A 17,148-nucleotide genomic window follows, 5' to 3' on the forward strand; every position below is an offset into this window, starting at 1 on the left:
ATGAGGCCTACATGAATAATAAGGATATCAATGGATTCGTGAGAATGTCAGCTTTTTATTGCACTAGTCAAAATTATGATTCGAGTATAATTTATGCTAAAATTGAAGAAAGTTCCGGTTTTACCCCATTTTAGGAGTGAAACAATTGATTTTTCAGAGGTTTGACCTGATTCCGTGATTCTCGGCATCGAGACAAAGAGAATGAGTGGTCAAACTTGAAAATCGGACAACTTTGATTTTTCAACCCCAAAAAATGGCAAGTGGTACCCCTTTCCATTTTTTTAGGCCAAAAAATAAAAGTACTCCGATTTTGATGATTGAGGGCTCATTCTCTCCGTCTTGATGCGTAGAAATGCGGAATCGAGGCCCAGCCCAAGAAAATTCACTTTAACACACTTAAAAAGGGGTAAAACTGGATGCAAATTGCGAATCATCATCCCCTTGACTTTAAACCCTCATAACTCATGAACGGACGGTCCAATGATCGTTTTTAGGGACGTTTTAGAAACTTTAGGATCTAAGCTGAATATGAATATCCATAAAAAATGTATAAAAAATTTTTTTCACCCTTAAAATCGCTAAAATATAAAAAAAATCACATTTTTTTGGGAAGTTGCCAATTATTTTGGCCATTTTGAGGGTGAAATAAATTTTTTAAACGTTTTTTATGGATATATATTTCTAGCTTAGATTCTAAAGTTTCCAAATACCTCTTTAAAATCGTTATTTGATGACTTGTATGGGAGTTATAAAGGTACAAAGTTAGCGAGCAGATGATTTTTTAAACTTCATTCTACTTGAGTAGAGAGGGTGAGTATTAAGCTCGCCAATTGCCTGATCTCGCAGTCTTCTCTCAATTTCTTAGTGCCCTAACAATGCTCCCTTCTTCCAGCGCACCCCTAAAAATTATCATTTTTCAAATGATTTCCCTATTACCTACTCAATTTCAATTGACATCGAACTTCGATCTTCCACCGCACAACGCTAGTAGATGGCAGTAGGTAATAGAAATATTAAATAATTAATTTACCACACAAAAAATTTACGCTTGAATGGCGAGGAATATTACCCCTTTACTGGAGTATTTTTTATCTCTCCTTTGATCAGGGTAAAAATTATTCTACTGTAGAGTCAAAAATATCTTGCGGTCGTTACGTCCCACGGTTACTCTTCTGTAGAGTAAATTTTACATCAGATTTTAGGGTAATTTTTATGCGAAAATTTTCTCCGTGTATACTTCATAAAAAAATTAATTTTATTTCGAAGGGCCCTGGGTCTTTTTTTTCATACGACCCGGAGCGAATGAACTACCTTAATTAACAGAGTAATAAATGTGTACAAAATGAAACTTTCTGACAATATAGTTATGTAAAAAATATGGTATAATAAGTTCAATCTTCGGTCAAAGTGTACTCTAGAAACTATGGTTTCCTGATTAAATAACCGCGGACAAAATAACCGTGCAAAAATAACCACAGACGAAATAACCACCCGATAAAATAATTGCGATTCAAATAACTAAAGTACCAATTTCTTATATTTTACACCAAAGTGAGTGGCAATCGTTCAAGACGCAGGAAATATCAAATAAATCTGAACTTGCCGCATAAGTAATACTATTGTTACACTACAAGGAAACACAAGATTGAAAATCCTACAGAATAAGATACAATTCAGTTGGTTTTGCCGTTAAACACGAGACTGCATATTCTACATAATCACAAAATAACGGTTATTTTACCTGCAGTTATTTTATCTTGCGGTTATTAATGCACGGTTATTTAAGCGTGGTACCGAAACCATCGTCTAAATTAATCTCACTGACGAAAAAAAAACACCATTTCAGCAAAAGAATTGCTTATGAATACATTTTTCATTGTTATAAAAATTTTATGCATATATCTCATGACTCCAATATCAAATGAGTATTGAACTATTTTCTTATAAATAGTCCAGTCATATTAGATTTTAAATCGGGAAATCTTGAAATGGATCAAATTTTAATAGAATATTTGTGGGGGATGTAGAATTAGTTTCCCCTAAAAAACTATTTGCAAGTTAGTTTTAATTGATTCTGTTTTTTAAGTAAAGTTAATTGAAGTTAACTTGAGCTCACTATGCAAATAGTTTCTTATTATTATTTCTATTCTACCCCCAGTTACCCCATGTATCGTTAATAAAAAATCAAAAAAATGAATATCATTAATCGACTCAGCATTAAAAACTTTATCGATTGATGCTATTTATTTTTGCGATTTTTTTTTATGTCACTTAGGGAAAAAATGCATAAAAAAGCGTTTAAAGGGTGATTTTAACCCTTGCCCGGTGTCGGAGCTTACTTTTTTTTAGGGGAAACTAATTCTACATTCCCTACAAATATTCTATTAAAATTTCATCCATTTCAAGATTTCCCGATTTAAAATCTAATATGACTGGACTGAAAGTCTTATTCTTCAGTGGAAAAAAGATATTTCCTCAATATTTAATTCTTGACATAATACTTCTTCTTATGATGGATTTGATGATGAATATATTCCACCTTTATGTGCTTTATCCTTCAACTCTTGATAATAATAATAAACAACCAGCATGAAATAAACATTTATGGCTAAAAAAAAAGGAACAACATAAATATAATAATGAACATACTTAAAAAAAACGTTTCAGATGAATATTAAATTTAATATCTTACTTGATGAAATCAGATATTGAATGAATGATACCCATATTGTGCTGCTAACTTCTGGAGCAGTAGTGACAATGGTAATCATAGCAATACCAAAAGGTAGAATTGTTAGAGAATTGGTAAATCCAACACATAAGTATGGAAATATGAGTTTATGATTCATCTGTAAGATAAAATTGATTAGCCTCACACTTATTTCCCTTCTTCTATTACATTAATTCATATCAGTCTAGTTTGTACTTACTCTGACAACTCCAATGATGAAAATAATTAATAATAAAATGACAAATATCACATATGTGACAGCTCCAGCAACACAACCTTTTATAAACGAAATAATTATCTCAGTCCTCTCATTTTTTGGATCAAGTAGTGGACTTATTAATCCGGGAAGTAAACTGAGAGGTATCAGCAGCATCAAACAGCCAATCTGAAAGTATCAGTAATAATTTTAATTTTTAAAATGATAAAATAAAATTTAATTTTATTGTGATGATTGCAACCAGAGGCCTTGTGAATTACAAAACCTTTTGTTTTAATTTTTTTCATAATGAATTCAAAATGAATAACAATAAGTAGATACAATATACAGCAAGATTGACAGTGATCTAACAACATTAGTAACATAAGATTGTAGTAATGAGTCAATGATAGAGAAATGATTCATTTTGTATATAAAATGATACTTACAAGGTTAAGAACCCCAATAATCAATGATCCTTTTTTCAGAGAAGCATAAAAGCAACATGATTTGAGTCCCATGTCTGAAATAAATATCAATTGAAATTAAAAAATTCTAACCTATAAGTTATTATAAAAAAAAATAAAACTATTTCGTAAATACTCCCCTTTTTAATGTCTTCAAATATTATACCGGCAATCAGAAAATAAAAATGGACTTAGAATATAAAGAAGTAATTATTTACAGCAACTGTCAATATACTGACATTAAAATTAACCAATTATTTCCTTTTCATAATAATTATATTCAGGTATTCCTATTTTAACTAAATGATTTGTTTGCTCTGTAAATTTCAGACTATAACGATGACGAATATTTTAAAATGTTCAAAAATAAACGTAACCAACAAAAATTCTACTGCGTCATACGGAAAATAAAATTATACTGTGAATTTAAGAAGTCATGGAATAATAAACAACAGTACTTACTTTCCTTTAGGTAGCAATTAATTGAGGAATACTGGGAAAAGTGCTGAACACTTAATATTTATATATATATATATTTATTAATATCAAATTGATGATCAGTAGTATTAAAAAGACGACAAGGTAAACACTAACCCCACATTTTATACTGACGTTTTTGTAGAACTACTGCGACGAGGTCAAATTCCCACCCGGTTTATTTAAAAGTGCGCGGGATATTACAATATTACGTTAATAATGATAATTATTATTATTATTATTATTATTATTATATATATATTTATAATGTATAATAATTATTGTATAAAAAATAAATGTAATTTTTTTCCTAAGTAGAACGTGTATTGATTGGCCTATCAAGGTATAAGTATGTGTTTTCATTAACTCCCGGGGTAAAAATAAAATAGATCTACATTGATCTACTTAGATCTATTTTTAGGCACAATTAGATCTACTTTGTTCTGTGTACATTTGTTTTGATCCCTTCAGATCTTCTGTGGTCTCTGTAGATGTATTAAATTTTTTTTTATCATCGAGATCAATGGAGATCTTCATAGACATACAGTAATTTCACTAGATATACATAGATTTACTTAGATCAAATTTTCTTTAGTTTTTTAGATATAAGTAGATCGGGTTAGATCTAAAAAATGGCGAAAATGTGGATCTATGTAGATCTATTTTATTTCTTCTTGGGATAGCATGTTAACTCCAAGCTTAACCCGGGAAGGAATGAAATAGATCTACTTAGATCTATTTTTAGGCACAATTAGATCTATTTCATTCTGTGTACATTTGTTTTGATCACTTTAAATCTTCTGTGATCTCTTTCTTTAGTTTTTTAGATATGAATAGATCAAATTAATTTAAATCAGATCTAAAAAATGTAAATCTGTGTAGATCTATTTTTTTTCTCCAAGAAGTCACTGGTTACAGCTATTGTTGGACAGATTTCCAAAATTTTACGGGTCTTTGCTACTCGATTAAATATTCATGACATTTTGTTCTACCTTTTCCCTCATGAAATTTTATCTTATATTTATACATTCTGTTCTTTTTTGATAAATAAGATTACGAATGAGTTTAATAGCACTTTAGTTATCTATACATAGAGTTACCACCAATTGTGGTTCATCAATATCAATTAGTGACTTTCGGAGCCATAAAATTCCTTTGGCAGCCTCACTTACAGCCATGTATTCTGATTCTGTGCTTGATAGAGCTACAGTATCTTGTTTTCTGCTAGCCCAAGTAATAACATGCTCACCATCCATCATGGTCTCTACTGTATGAACATTGAATTATACAACTAATTAGTTATACAATTGATGATTCTCTGACACGTGTTATCAAGTTCTTTCAGCTCGATTCTCTTCACCAAATTTTGTCTCAGTCATGTATTTTTTCAAGGTTAACTTAACAAGCCAAGATAGAAATGATATAAAAAAGTATTCCAAACTAAACTACAATGCGTGAATCAACAACTTTCCTAAAATTCAAGTAATTCATATTTATTCAAGAGTTGAATTATATAAATTGAATATTACCTTATCTGAAATACAAATGATTTAGATAATAATATATTCTTTTGTGTCAGAGTATCTAAGAGCAAGTGTGAAGACATAATAGTAAGAATATAAATAAAGCATCATCGAATTTGAACTGTTAGTATTTGAATAATTAAAAAATCGATTAGTCGAATTCATAACATTAATAATAGATATGGCGCGAAGATACTTCTGTTCTTCTTATCTACTGTAAAAAAAATAATCATACGATATTTTTTAATATAATTATTTATTGTCATGTTTTGATAAAATTATTTTTTTTCTCTAGAGTTATTATTGCTGTTTTAATTTCGGTTATTTATGCGGAAATTTCACCAGTCAAGAGTGATAGCAATGATGAACCAGTTTGTACAAGTGAGAATTGCAGAGCAACAGGTAAGTTCTGATATTTTTTATTTATAAACTTACACATACATATATGATCACTTGACTCTATCAAGAATCGAGTACTAATACAATGACATATTCTAGCTGAGAGATTATTAAGAAGCATGAATCTTCATGAGAACCCTTGTGATAGTTTTTATGAATATTCTTGTGGGAATTGGTCAAGTGAAAATCCAACATGGGATGAGTTCATGGAGGATAATATCCGACATAAAGTCAGAGGTATTATTGTGTAAAGAAACAACCCAGGAAAAATTTTTCGTATATGATCGTACATTCACTGAGAATTTTTTTCTTTACATTTTATTGAGTGGCCCAGTAAATTTTACTGAGACAGTCCAGCAATGCAGGAGTTCGAATGCATTTAAATCCTTTAGAAGATATAAAAAAAATAATTGGTCTGAGCACACTTTGTCGGTGCTAACACGACGAATTTCCCATTAGTAATTGTTTATAACAAATTCGTATTGTTATAAACAATGTGTAATTTTTACGAGTCATATTTCCTCATTAATAATATTATTTTGTTGAAAGCATCCAAATCCATGTGATAAACACATTATTTTTTCAATAAATGCAATTTTTAATTGTTTATAACAAATTCGTATTGTTATAAACAATGCATGTTTGATAAAAGTTATGTTTAGTTGTGAACAATAATGTCTAGTCAGTATCGACTCAATTTTCAAATGAAATTGTTATTGTTTGGCTTAAAAGTATTTTAGATAGTCAATATTCTTATTTATTTATTAGTTATTTTGTTATAAAAAAAAACAGCTTGACTGAATTCGTTCAAATTTCACTCAGATCTTCTTTTTAATAATATCTTTCGAATTAATTTAAGTTGAAGTCGATATCTTAATCCGTTCTTGAGATATCGAAAACGAAAAAAATGCTGACATCCGTACAGACATACGTACGTACGTACGTACGTATACACGCATCATTCTAAAAATTGGTCAGTATGCCTGCAAATACCATGAAACGTGGAGATATGACGAAAATTCAAATCTTACCAATCGACCTAATTTCAATAATTTCTTAATGGGAAGTTAAATATGATTGTGTAAATATTTCTCAAATTGTCAATGCTACTAATTAGAAAAAATACATAATGAAAGATTGGATCTGATAAAAGAATACTTCTTTATTTATAGATTTTTTAAAACTTAATAAAATTTACTGATAAACACAGTTAATTTTGCTGAGAACGAATTTAACTTAGAAGCTTGGTAAAATTTCCTGGGTAACCCTGGGTAAATTTTACTGAGCATGCGCACATGGTCCCGCATTACTAGACTGTTCCTGTAAAATTTACTAGGCCGCTGAATTGGCCTTCATGGTTCATATATAAAACATATTTGATCTTGTATGGATTGTATATGAAACCTATAAGATCATATTATGGACCATATAAAGGCCGATTTTCCATATACAATCATATAAGAAAATTTTTCCCAGGTTGTTAAATTGATTTGTTGCTAGAAGATAAATTAAGATGAAATTATCAATTTGTTAATAATTTTTTCAGAGCTGTTGGATGATGCATCACCAACAAAAAATTCTATTCTAACCAAAGTTCAACAATTCTATAAATCTTGTTTAAAAGCAGGTAATAAATTTGTACGAAATTATTTTTCTATTTTTTTATTATTTATCGATGGAATTGTCATTCTTAGCTAATAGTTCCGAGGAAGAAATGATGTTAGAACTCTTTACGACAGTTGATTCAAAAGGGGGATGGCCAGTTCTGATGTCAGAGAATGAATGGTTATCAAAAAATAAATCATGGCAAGATGTTGATATTCCATTTCGAAAAATGATTCATTTTTCACTCTTTTTCTCAATTTCTACTGCCAATTCTGATAAAAATACTCCTTTGCTCTTTAAAGTAATAAAAAATATTATTCATTTATTTTTAAAAAAATAACGTTAACTATCAGACTAATTTTAATAATAAAAATTACAGCTTGAATTTACTCCAACTCAAAGACTAAAGGATATATCATTTGGAGATCACTTTGATGACTTTATAAAGTTACCTCAAGTTATTAATTACACAAATCTTATTAAACATACTGCCCTGACATTCGCAGTAGGTCACAATAGGTCTCTAAATGAGCCAAAGCTTGAGAAAGACATAGAAGATATCATCAAGTTCCAATGGGAATTGGAACAGGTAAGTTTTAGCAAAAACTAGCAGATTCCCGTGACTTTGTCCTCGTTATTTATATAATCACGTTGCAAAATAATGGATTGATCGAGAATATTTTAAATAGTAATTGCATAGTATATATAAGCTTATTTTAATACCCATTACCGTTCTCAAATATATTGATTAGATTTCGTTTTTCATTGTTTACAACAAATTCAAATGTTAGAAACAATTTACATAAACAAAAAGTAGCTTATAACCTTCCCCACAATGCCCTCTACATTTCTGCAAAATTTGGTTGCAATCGGATTAGTCGTTCCGGAGATTACCCCAAACAGACAGACAGACAGACAGACAGACAGACACCAGAATTTTACATAGTAGTATAGATATAGAAGCTGAAATAAATAAAATAAGAATAAGTAACACAATCTATAGCAATTAATGAATGTTTTTTAAATTATCTAGATAAAAAATAGGATAATGAATGAATCAGTTGATGATGAATCTCCACAATTGAATATTATGAGTATTGATGAATTCCAAAATCAGTTTATTTCGGTAAGTTCTGACACTAAAAATAAAAAGATATGTACTATCTTGAGGTCACATCTTTACTACATAATATATTGCAGATCAATTTACTAAAGATGATTAAACAAAGCTTTCACGGCGTTCCTAATTTTAATGTTTCTGGATCAGATAACACTTCTCTTCAATTAGACTACTTCTTAGAACTAGATAGCTTATTGAACCGAACATCTCCAAAAATCATTGGTACGTACATCTAACGATACTCTTTAATTAATAATGACATTAATTATCATTAATTGTGTTGCAGTAAATGTATTGTATTTGGAATTAATGGAAATAATTAGAGAACAATGGTTACCAGTATTTCACGCAATTTTTCAAAACGAAAATATGCAGAAAAAAGTGTGCCAACAATTTACTACATCATTTTATCCATTGTTAATTGATTATATTTATTTACAAAAATATGCTTCTGATGCAGTCATAAATCAAGTAAAATTTTTGATCAATTTATTTTCAAGTAAAATATGATTAAATCTTATTATTAAATATCATTGCACAGACTCTAGAAATGATGCCAAATATTAAAAGTGGAATAGAAACCGTAATCAACCGTACTTCAACTTCTGAATCATTGAAAAATTATTGGTTTAATACAGCAAAATATTTTCCCATTCATGTTGGATATCCAACTTGGTACAAAAATGAAACTCTAGTCAATAATTTTTATAAAGGTCTTACTACAAGTGAATCCTTTTTCAATAATCTTCTGACTAGAGATAGATTTGAATTAATTGAAGGATTGGAATCATTCCAATCGATTATGTACGTTTAAAATTTATTAATTAATCATGTGAACTGATCTTTTATTAACGTATTAATTATTTTACAGGTGGCCTTTTTCACCATTAATAACCCACACCTTTTTTGATCCTCATCAATTGAAAATATGTAAGTGTGAAATATTTTTCGATTAATATAACATAAAATATTGTAGTCATTAACATTACGTTAATTTTTTCAGATGTAAATTATGGTATTTTACAAAAACCATACTTTGATGTTGAACAACCTGGGTAAGTAAATTGGGAAGACTATGGCAGAGAAAATAGACCTGCATCAAAGAAAAGAGATAATATACATAACAGAAGAACCATCTTAATGAGAGCTGTTGGACGGTAATTTTTACCTGCTGTTATATGGCTGGGGATACAAAACTAATGCTAAAATGCCATATGTATCCCCAAGAATTCGTCCAACAGATCCCCATGCGGTGGTTCTTCTATATTATTTCTTTTCTCTGCCTGCATAGAAGATCAACGCTGTGTTCTGTTTAGGGATCATCCCAGACCACCCCACCCATGTTAAACTCCTACCTGGCTCCATAAGAACTCATACTAAATTTTTGGAACACATCGGCCCATTTGAAATAAACTTTTATTCACGTCTCTCTTCTCTGACTACGATTTCCGTGGTGCCGAAATGTTTTATTGACTCGCAAAATTTTTGTAACTTGGTACAATGTACAGTACCAGACATAAATGCTGTTCAATTTTTTGAAGGTTATACATGAGATTTTCCTATACTGTTCTACAGAAAATCACACAGCATTTATGTTCGGTACTGTATACTTGCAGGGTGATTTTTTATCATCAAACGATATTCAAATGGCTGAATGTCGCCACTAGAGACCACCACCTTCTAATTCTGTAGTCCCTCAAAACGGAGTCTGGCAAGACGACGCCATATTACCCGATTCCTGCCTAAAGTCTCATGAGAATTTAAGGGACTTTAGTTCTGCCTGACTCTATGTTGCCAGACTCAATTTTATGGGACTCTAGTCCAAAATTATGCCCATGTATAAGCCCATATAGACCCAAAATTTAAAGTATCAATATCTCGACAACTAAGCAAGATACGAAAAAATTTTATTCCTCATTTTCGTTTTATTTTGGATTGTTCTATCGAAATTCATTGTCATTTCGTGGCGCCGTGGAAACCGTAGTCGTGCCAGTAAATTTATATCAGACGTTTCAAATTAGTATGCACTTTTTATCACATAATGCAATATTTATTTATAAATAGTGTTGTTAATTATGGAGGTATTGGTTCCGTTGTTGGACATCAACTCGTCCACAGCCTTTACGGCTATGCGAATCCTTATCATGAAAATGGAGAAGAAGAAACCTGGTTTGCTCGCATTGAACCCAAGCTTCAAGACCACTATAGATGTATGATTAGAAAATATTCCAACTATTCTGTTGTTGAAGGAAATAAAACATATCAAGTTGGTTATATTCCAAAGCAAAATTTTTAATTAAAAACAAAAATAAGCAGCAGAATTAATTCTAATGATTTTAGGTGAACCCATATGAAAAATTGATGGAAAATATCGCTGATATGATTGGAGTCCAAGCAAGTTATAAAGCATTTCAAATTTATAAAGAGAACCACATTGAATCAAGAATCAGATTACCAGGTCTTGAACATCTTAACAGTGATCAGCTTTTATTCCTCATTTATGCTTCTGTAAGAATTATTTAATATTTATTTTAATGTCTTTAACTGACACTTTTTAATGTAATATTTTTTAATCTTTTAGACCAAATGTTCCAAAAATATTAATAAAATAGACAACGATATGTGGAAAAGTCAAATTCATTCAAAATTAAGGGTAGATGCTGCTCTTTCAAGTAGTAGCATTTTTGCAGAGACTTTTCACTGTTCTAAAGGTGCTAAGATGTATCCTGAAGAAAAATGTGCTTAATTGGAGGAATAATTACTTGATTGTAAAACGAATAATTATTCGACATCGAAGATTAACTTAGTTTAGTAGTTTTAGTATAATAAAAAATAAAATAAAAATGAATTTTGGTCCTTTTATTTCTATTCATACTTACTACTACCCGGGAAAAAATTTTCTTCTATAATTGTACATATTAGCTATTAATAATTAATTACAAGAGTAAGTACTACACACACACACACAACGAATATCTCGAATGAAGAGAAACTATTCTCTCAGCAATCATGTATTTCAAGCAAAACTATAATATCTTGGCTCGAAAAAAATTATCTCGAGTCAAAAAAAATATTATCTCGAGCCAATATAACATGATTTTCATTATATACGAAACCCAGATTATCTTGAATAAATAAAATTTTTCTTGAACTGAGATATTCTTTTTCTGTGTGCATTTATCCATTTTTTGAAGAAATTTTTTTATAACAAATTATTTTTTATTTTTATTCAATTTATTAAATTAAAAATTTAAAATCAAATTTTTAATAAAAAAACCGCACACAAAGCGCACCTTATATTTACTAGTATGTTTATAAATTACACGATAATTTACGATATGACATCTGAAAAAAAGGAAAAAAAACAATAATTTATATTCTGAGCACTGTTTTTTTTTATCTACAAGTGTAGTGAGAATAAGATAACAAATATTATTACCAATATCAATTTTAAATTAAATATATATTTTCTTTTAATAATAATCTACTGTAAAAAAAATTACTAATATGATAATCTAATATAATAATACTCATAAATAAGCATCCACCCGTCATTTATATGTAAAGATAAACTAGAAACATGAACAGATTTGTAGAGATATGTTATATCGATAAGTGAACTGTAATATTATACGCATGGAATTATTTTCGCAACATGGAGTGAAGAATGTAGAATTATTCGAAATAAAGATGATCAATAAGCAAGGATTATTTTCAAAATAATTCATAACAAAAAATAAAGTCGACTTTGAAGGTTTGAAAAATTAATTTTGAGAGAAGATTATTCCTTGGACAATATATTTAAATCACAAAAGCAATGATTAAGATAATATTAATGGTTTTATTGTTTCGTATTCTACAAGTTCTGTGTGAATTAAATACTCCTGCAAAATCATACGCAGAAATTATAATGTATATCAATGATTATTATCAATGTGACTACATTTTTTCATTCGATGATACTTTTAACATCAGTAAAAAACAATGGAATCAGCAAATTATTTTCGCGAAACCCAATGAAAAATTGAAAAACATGAAAGAATTTGAGAAAGCGATAAAACCTCTTATAGTTTACTTCAATAATCCAGACAGTACGAAATTTCAAGTATAAATGCAAAGTATTTTTATGATTTATTGTTGTAATACATTAATTAATACATTGATATTGATGCAATTAGTTAATTACATCAGCAGTAGATACATCGAAACCAATATTCTGCTTCTTCATGAACGTTAATGCAAAAGTAGAGGATTTTTTTAGTAACATGTATTTCCCATATCGATATAAATTTATAGTTTCTCAAAGAAATGAAATGAATCAAGAAAAAATATGGAAAGTTAAATTAGATAATAAGAAAAGAGAAATTGTCAAATTACTTTTCGCAACATGGAGCGAAGAAACTGGAATTAAATCATTCACTAGACCTGAGGAGATTCTATCGGGTCATACTCTACGTGCAGGAATACGTCATGTAAGTATAAAAATATCTGGATGCAATGAAGAAATATTTTCCGCTGGTATTTTTGTAGAATCCACCTCTCGCAACTGTCAAAAGAATTGATAATGAATTACAATTAACTGGATATACAGGGACGATGGCAAAGTCATTAGAAAGTCTATTGAATTTTAGGTATATCTCCAACGATTCATCTGAGATAGAAAATATCTGGCTATTTTAAGTCAAAATACCGGAATTTAGGGGAAAAATATTCGCCAATTTTGCCACGCAAAACAGCCCATTTTGTTGTAAAATTTATAGAATGCAAAGATAGTATAATATTCTAGCACGTATGAGAAAGAGTGCATTTCACACCTAGTGAGGAAAAGTAGTCTAACTTAAACCACGTGTAAAATTACAACCCGAGCCAAAGGCAAAGGTGGTAAACACGTGGTTTAAACTAGTCTAATTATCCTCCTTAAAGTTGAATATGATTCTTCATCATACGTGTGTGGAAAGTTCAATCCCTCTCCAATGGAAAAATGAACTTTCCATCTGGGATGAGAAATTTAGAAGCGTCTAATTGATTAAGTATTTTTCAGGTTTACCTACACATTTGTGAGTGATATTGGATTTAAAGAAAACGGAACATGGAATGGTGGTATAGGTTTATTAATGAATGATTCGATTGATGTTTTTCTTTTTCCAACTATTTTCTCCCTTCAACGCAATGAAGATGTTGATTTTTCATTCCCATTCATAATGTCAAAGTACAAAACCTCATTTTTAGTATATGTTTAATTTCTAGTCTAGTTAATTAAATAGTACATTTCCCACCTAGTGAGGAAAAGTTGTCTAACTTGAACCACGTGTAAAATCACAACCCGAGCTGAAGGCAAGGGTAGTAAACACGTGGTTTAAGCTAGTCTAATTGTCTTCCCTAGGGCTGAATATGATCTTTCGTCATACCTGTGTCGAAAGTTCAACCCCTCTCCAATGGAAAAGTGAATTTTCCGCACGGGTATGGCGAAAAATAGTTTTCTTTAAATGTAATACTAATTTTAAATTACCTTACTATCTTTAAGCCATGCCATGTTCATAAAGAAACCTGATGACGCATTCAGTTGGTCCAGCTATTTCAAACCTTTCGAAATTACTATATGGTTTGCTATTTTATTGACCATAATTATTGAAAGCGTTGCATTATCTGTTCTCAAATATTATCAGAAAATAAATGTGATTGAAAGATTAAGAAGGAGACCGATTAAACGCAATTTGAATTATATAGAAATACTTCTTGATGTTTATAAAACGACGTGTGGTCAAGGTATGTACTGTTGGAAACCCTAATGATTCACCAATGTTAACAATAAAATTATTAAACTTTCTAATTCTAACAATAAAGTTTCTAAATTTCTAACTTTATGACTTTTTCAAAGAAATGCAATAAAACTACGGTCACTGACTTAACGCCCACATTTCCCAACTTTCCACTTTGGAACCTTTTCCCTACCATCAACCATAGTACCTAATGCACACCATGCACTAATATAAATATGATCAACATTCTTCACTAGTCAGATCACTTATAATTCTTCCTTCGACAAGTCTATACTAAACATCTGTTAAAAATTATCTTCCTTTAAACCTATATCCAATATTAAATAACGAAGAATATTAATCAGAATACAATTGTTTTGTGATTTGAAAATTACTTAAATAAATCTCGTTGGAATACAACAGTACGTGGAAATGTAACCTAAAAAATTTTACCTGCCTGAGTTTGGACATATTATTTACAGGATTAAATCAATCACGCTTTGTCCCGATAAGGATTTTTCAGTTGACAATTCACACTACAGCTTTACTTATATTAACATTTTATTCCGCTGTATTTTTGAGCATAATAACGACACCAGAATTCAAACTTCCTATTACCAGTTTCAAGGATCTGATTGAAAATAGCAACTACAAATTAGGTGCAATAAAGGCTCAAGTATGGAATACTATTGAGGTACAAGATATTTTATACATAGTCCTGTGCTCTGTACCTGATAATTTTAGCTTCAAACACAGAGAGAATTTTTTCACTGAATGTATGTTGTATGTTTGACTTGATTCCGCATTTCTAGGCATTGAGACGAAGAGAATGAGTGGTCGAACTTGAAAATCGGACAACTTTGATTTTTCGACCCCAAAAAATGGCAAGTGGTACCCCTTTCCATTTTTTTAGGCCAAAAAATAAAAGTACTCCAATTTTGATGATTGACGGGCTCATTCTCTTCGTCTTGATGCGTAGAAATGCGGAATCGAGGCCCAGCCCAAGAAAATTCACTTTAACACACTTAAAAAGGGGTAAAACTGGATGCAAATTGCGAATCATCATCCCCTTGACTTTAAACCCTCATAACTCATGAACGGACGGTCCAATGATCGTTTTTAGGGACGTTTTAGAAACTTTAGGATCTAAGCTGAATATGAATATCCATAAAAAATGTATAAAAAATTTTTTTCACCCTTAAAATCGCTAAAATATAAAAAAAATCACATTTTTTTGGGAAGTTGCCCATTATTGAGGCCATTTTGAGGGTGAAATAAATTTTTTTGACATTTTTCATGGATATGTATTTCTAGCTTAGATTCTGAAGTTTTTAAATACTTCTTTAAAATCGTTATTCGATGACTTGTATGGAAGTTATAGAGGTCAAAAGTCGAAGGTGGATCAAAAAATCATCTGCTCGCTAACTTTGGTGGAACAATTCTCTCTGTGTATATTCATTGCAAATCTTTCAATTTTCGGATGATAATACAACAAACAATAAATTTATTAAATTTTTAGCAAAGTGATAATGAAGTTATGCAAAAAATTTACCACAAACACTTAAAAACACAAAATCCAATACCAGCATCTCACACCGAAGGTCTTAAACGTATGTGTGAAAATGAAAAATATGCATTTGTAACGATTGACTATTTGGTCTATGCTTATGCATCACCAAGCTGTACACCAGTTTTTATCGATCATTTATCAACAGTGTCACAAGGCATTGTGTTTCAACATAACAGCCCTTATAAAAAAATCTTTAATAAAATGTAAGTTAACCTGAAGATAACTTTCAGTATAATTGACCAGAAATTTTAAATTTGCAGTTTATTGAAAATGTATGAAAGCGGAATGCAAAAAAAAATTAATCAAGAACATTTTACATTGCCCAAAAAGGTATTTATAAATATTAGATAAAAATATGTTTAGAAATATATACTGACTGATTACTATTAGGAATAATGACAATGTAGAACTAATTATTAAGTAACTATACCATAGTAATTAATTTCTATACAATTTAAAAATCTAGATGGAATTTTTAATGCATATTACAGATCAAAGAATCATGTTCACCGATAAGTGAGCTCCAAGTTCGGTCAATTATACTTATTCTTCTAATCTTTAAATTATTGAGTGCTATTTTATTACTCTTAGAAATATTTGTCCATCGAAGGATAAGTCGACGAAAAATTAATTCATTCTAATAATGAGAAATAGAACACAGTTTATATTATGTCAGTGTTATTGTATATACTGTAATATTTCAAATAACATACAATCATACAGTATTAAAAAAAATTTTGTCATTTCTTTCAAAATACTGACCAATATTCGTTTTTTCCTCATTGATTTATATTCTTTAATTGAAAAAAAAAGATGTCAACAACACGTGGTGTTCCCAAGCGGTCACCCATCCAAGTACTAACCACGCTCAATGCTGCTTGACTTCAGTGATCAGACGAGAACTGGTATTTTCAGCATGATATGGTCGTTGACGATAGTGTAAAATCATTATTGTCTTATAACGAACTAAAATGCACTTCTACTGCCATCTGTTAGACCTTAACTGCATATCTGTTTCCTTCATTATCGATATCCAACAATTCAGATGTGTATCATGAAACACATTTCGTCTAAATCGGTGGATAGATGGATAAGTTGAGATTTTATAGAAGTATGAAATTTCAATTATATTAAAAATATTTGAGCTAATTAATATGTATCATTGGTTTTTATGATAAATGTGTCATAAAACATACTAAATTAAAATAAAAAAAACATACACGTATATACTCATGAATGCAACATGGTAGTTTTTAATATAGAAGGGATAATAATGCAATATAGAACAGCTGCTGGAGGGT

The 17,148-nt window shown here is 29.9% G+C and overlaps 2 protein-coding genes and 1 non-coding gene across 4 annotated transcripts; 1 reads left to right on the forward strand and 2 right to left on the reverse strand.

Annotated features, from left to right (window-relative positions):
- Positions 1-2,305: 2,305 nt before the first annotated feature.
- Positions 2,306-3,993, reverse strand: LOC118071455 (uncharacterized). 2 transcript variants are annotated; one of them, XM_035090622.1, is made up of 5 exons: positions 3,857-3,993; positions 3,377-3,450; positions 2,931-3,116; positions 2,693-2,849; positions 2,306-2,608 (listed from the first exon to the last, which is right to left on the reverse strand). In XM_035090622.1, exons 2-5 carry the CDS (start codon positions 3,446-3,448, stop codon positions 2,508-2,510), a joined length of 516 nt encoding a protein of 171 aa, XP_034946513.1. In that variant the 5' UTR covers positions 3,449-3,450; positions 3,857-3,993; the 3' UTR covers positions 2,306-2,507. The 2 variants fall into 2 exon arrangements, with proteins under 2 accessions (XP_034946513.1, XP_034946514.1); XM_035090623.1 differs by lacking the exon at positions 3,857-3,993 and adding an exon at positions 3,535-3,782.
- A 4,894-nt stretch (positions 3,994-8,887) lies between these two features.
- LOC118071482 (neprilysin-1-like) lies at positions 8,888-11,264 on the forward strand. The gene is made up of 7 exons (XM_035090654.1): positions 8,888-8,989; positions 9,060-9,322; positions 9,390-9,448; positions 9,522-9,573; positions 10,583-10,784; positions 10,859-11,026; positions 11,100-11,264. The coding sequence occupies exons 1-7, from the start codon at positions 8,888-8,890 to the stop codon at positions 11,262-11,264; spliced, it is 1,011 nt and encodes a 336-aa protein (XP_034946545.1).
- A 5,397-nt stretch (positions 11,265-16,661) lies between these two features.
- Positions 16,662-16,780, reverse strand: LOC118071555 (5S ribosomal RNA). The gene has a single exon (XR_004690912.1). It is a non-coding gene; the product is annotated as a 5S ribosomal RNA (ribosomal RNA).
- Between the last annotated feature and the right edge of the window lie 368 nt (positions 16,781-17,148).

This window comes from Chelonus insularis, unplaced genomic scaffold (genome assembly GCF_013357705.1).
Source record: "Chelonus insularis isolate UGA/USDA-ARS -01 unplaced genomic scaffold, ASM1335770v1 contig_85_pilon, whole genome shotgun sequence".
NCBI lineage: Eukaryota > Metazoa > Arthropoda > Insecta > Hymenoptera > Braconidae > Chelonus > Chelonus insularis.

Bases quoted from the DNA above. Each gene is read 5' to 3' on its own strand.
- LOC118071455 (XM_035090622.1), bottom strand. From the start codon at position 3,448: ATGGGACTCAAATCATGTTGCTTTTATGCTTCTCTGAAAAAAGGATCA. The intron at 2,850-2,930 runs GTAAGTACAAAC...TTTATCTTACAG, and splicing joins TCATCATTGGAGTTGTCAGA to ATGAATCATAAACTCATATT. The intron at 2,609-2,692 runs GTAAGATATTAA...CTTTTTTTTTAG, and splicing joins TCAATATCTGATTTCATCAA to CCATAAATGTTTATTTCATG.
- LOC118071482 (XM_035090654.1), top strand. From the start codon at position 8,888: ATGCAGAAAAAAGTGTGCCAACAATTTACTACATCATTTTATCCATTG. The intron at 10,785-10,858 runs GTTGGTTATATT...TAATGATTTTAG, and splicing joins AAGGAAATAAAACATATCAA to GTGAACCCATATGAAAAATT. The intron at 11,027-11,099 runs GTAAGAATTATT...TTAATCTTTTAG, and splicing joins TATTCCTCATTTATGCTTCT to ACCAAATGTTCCAAAAATAT.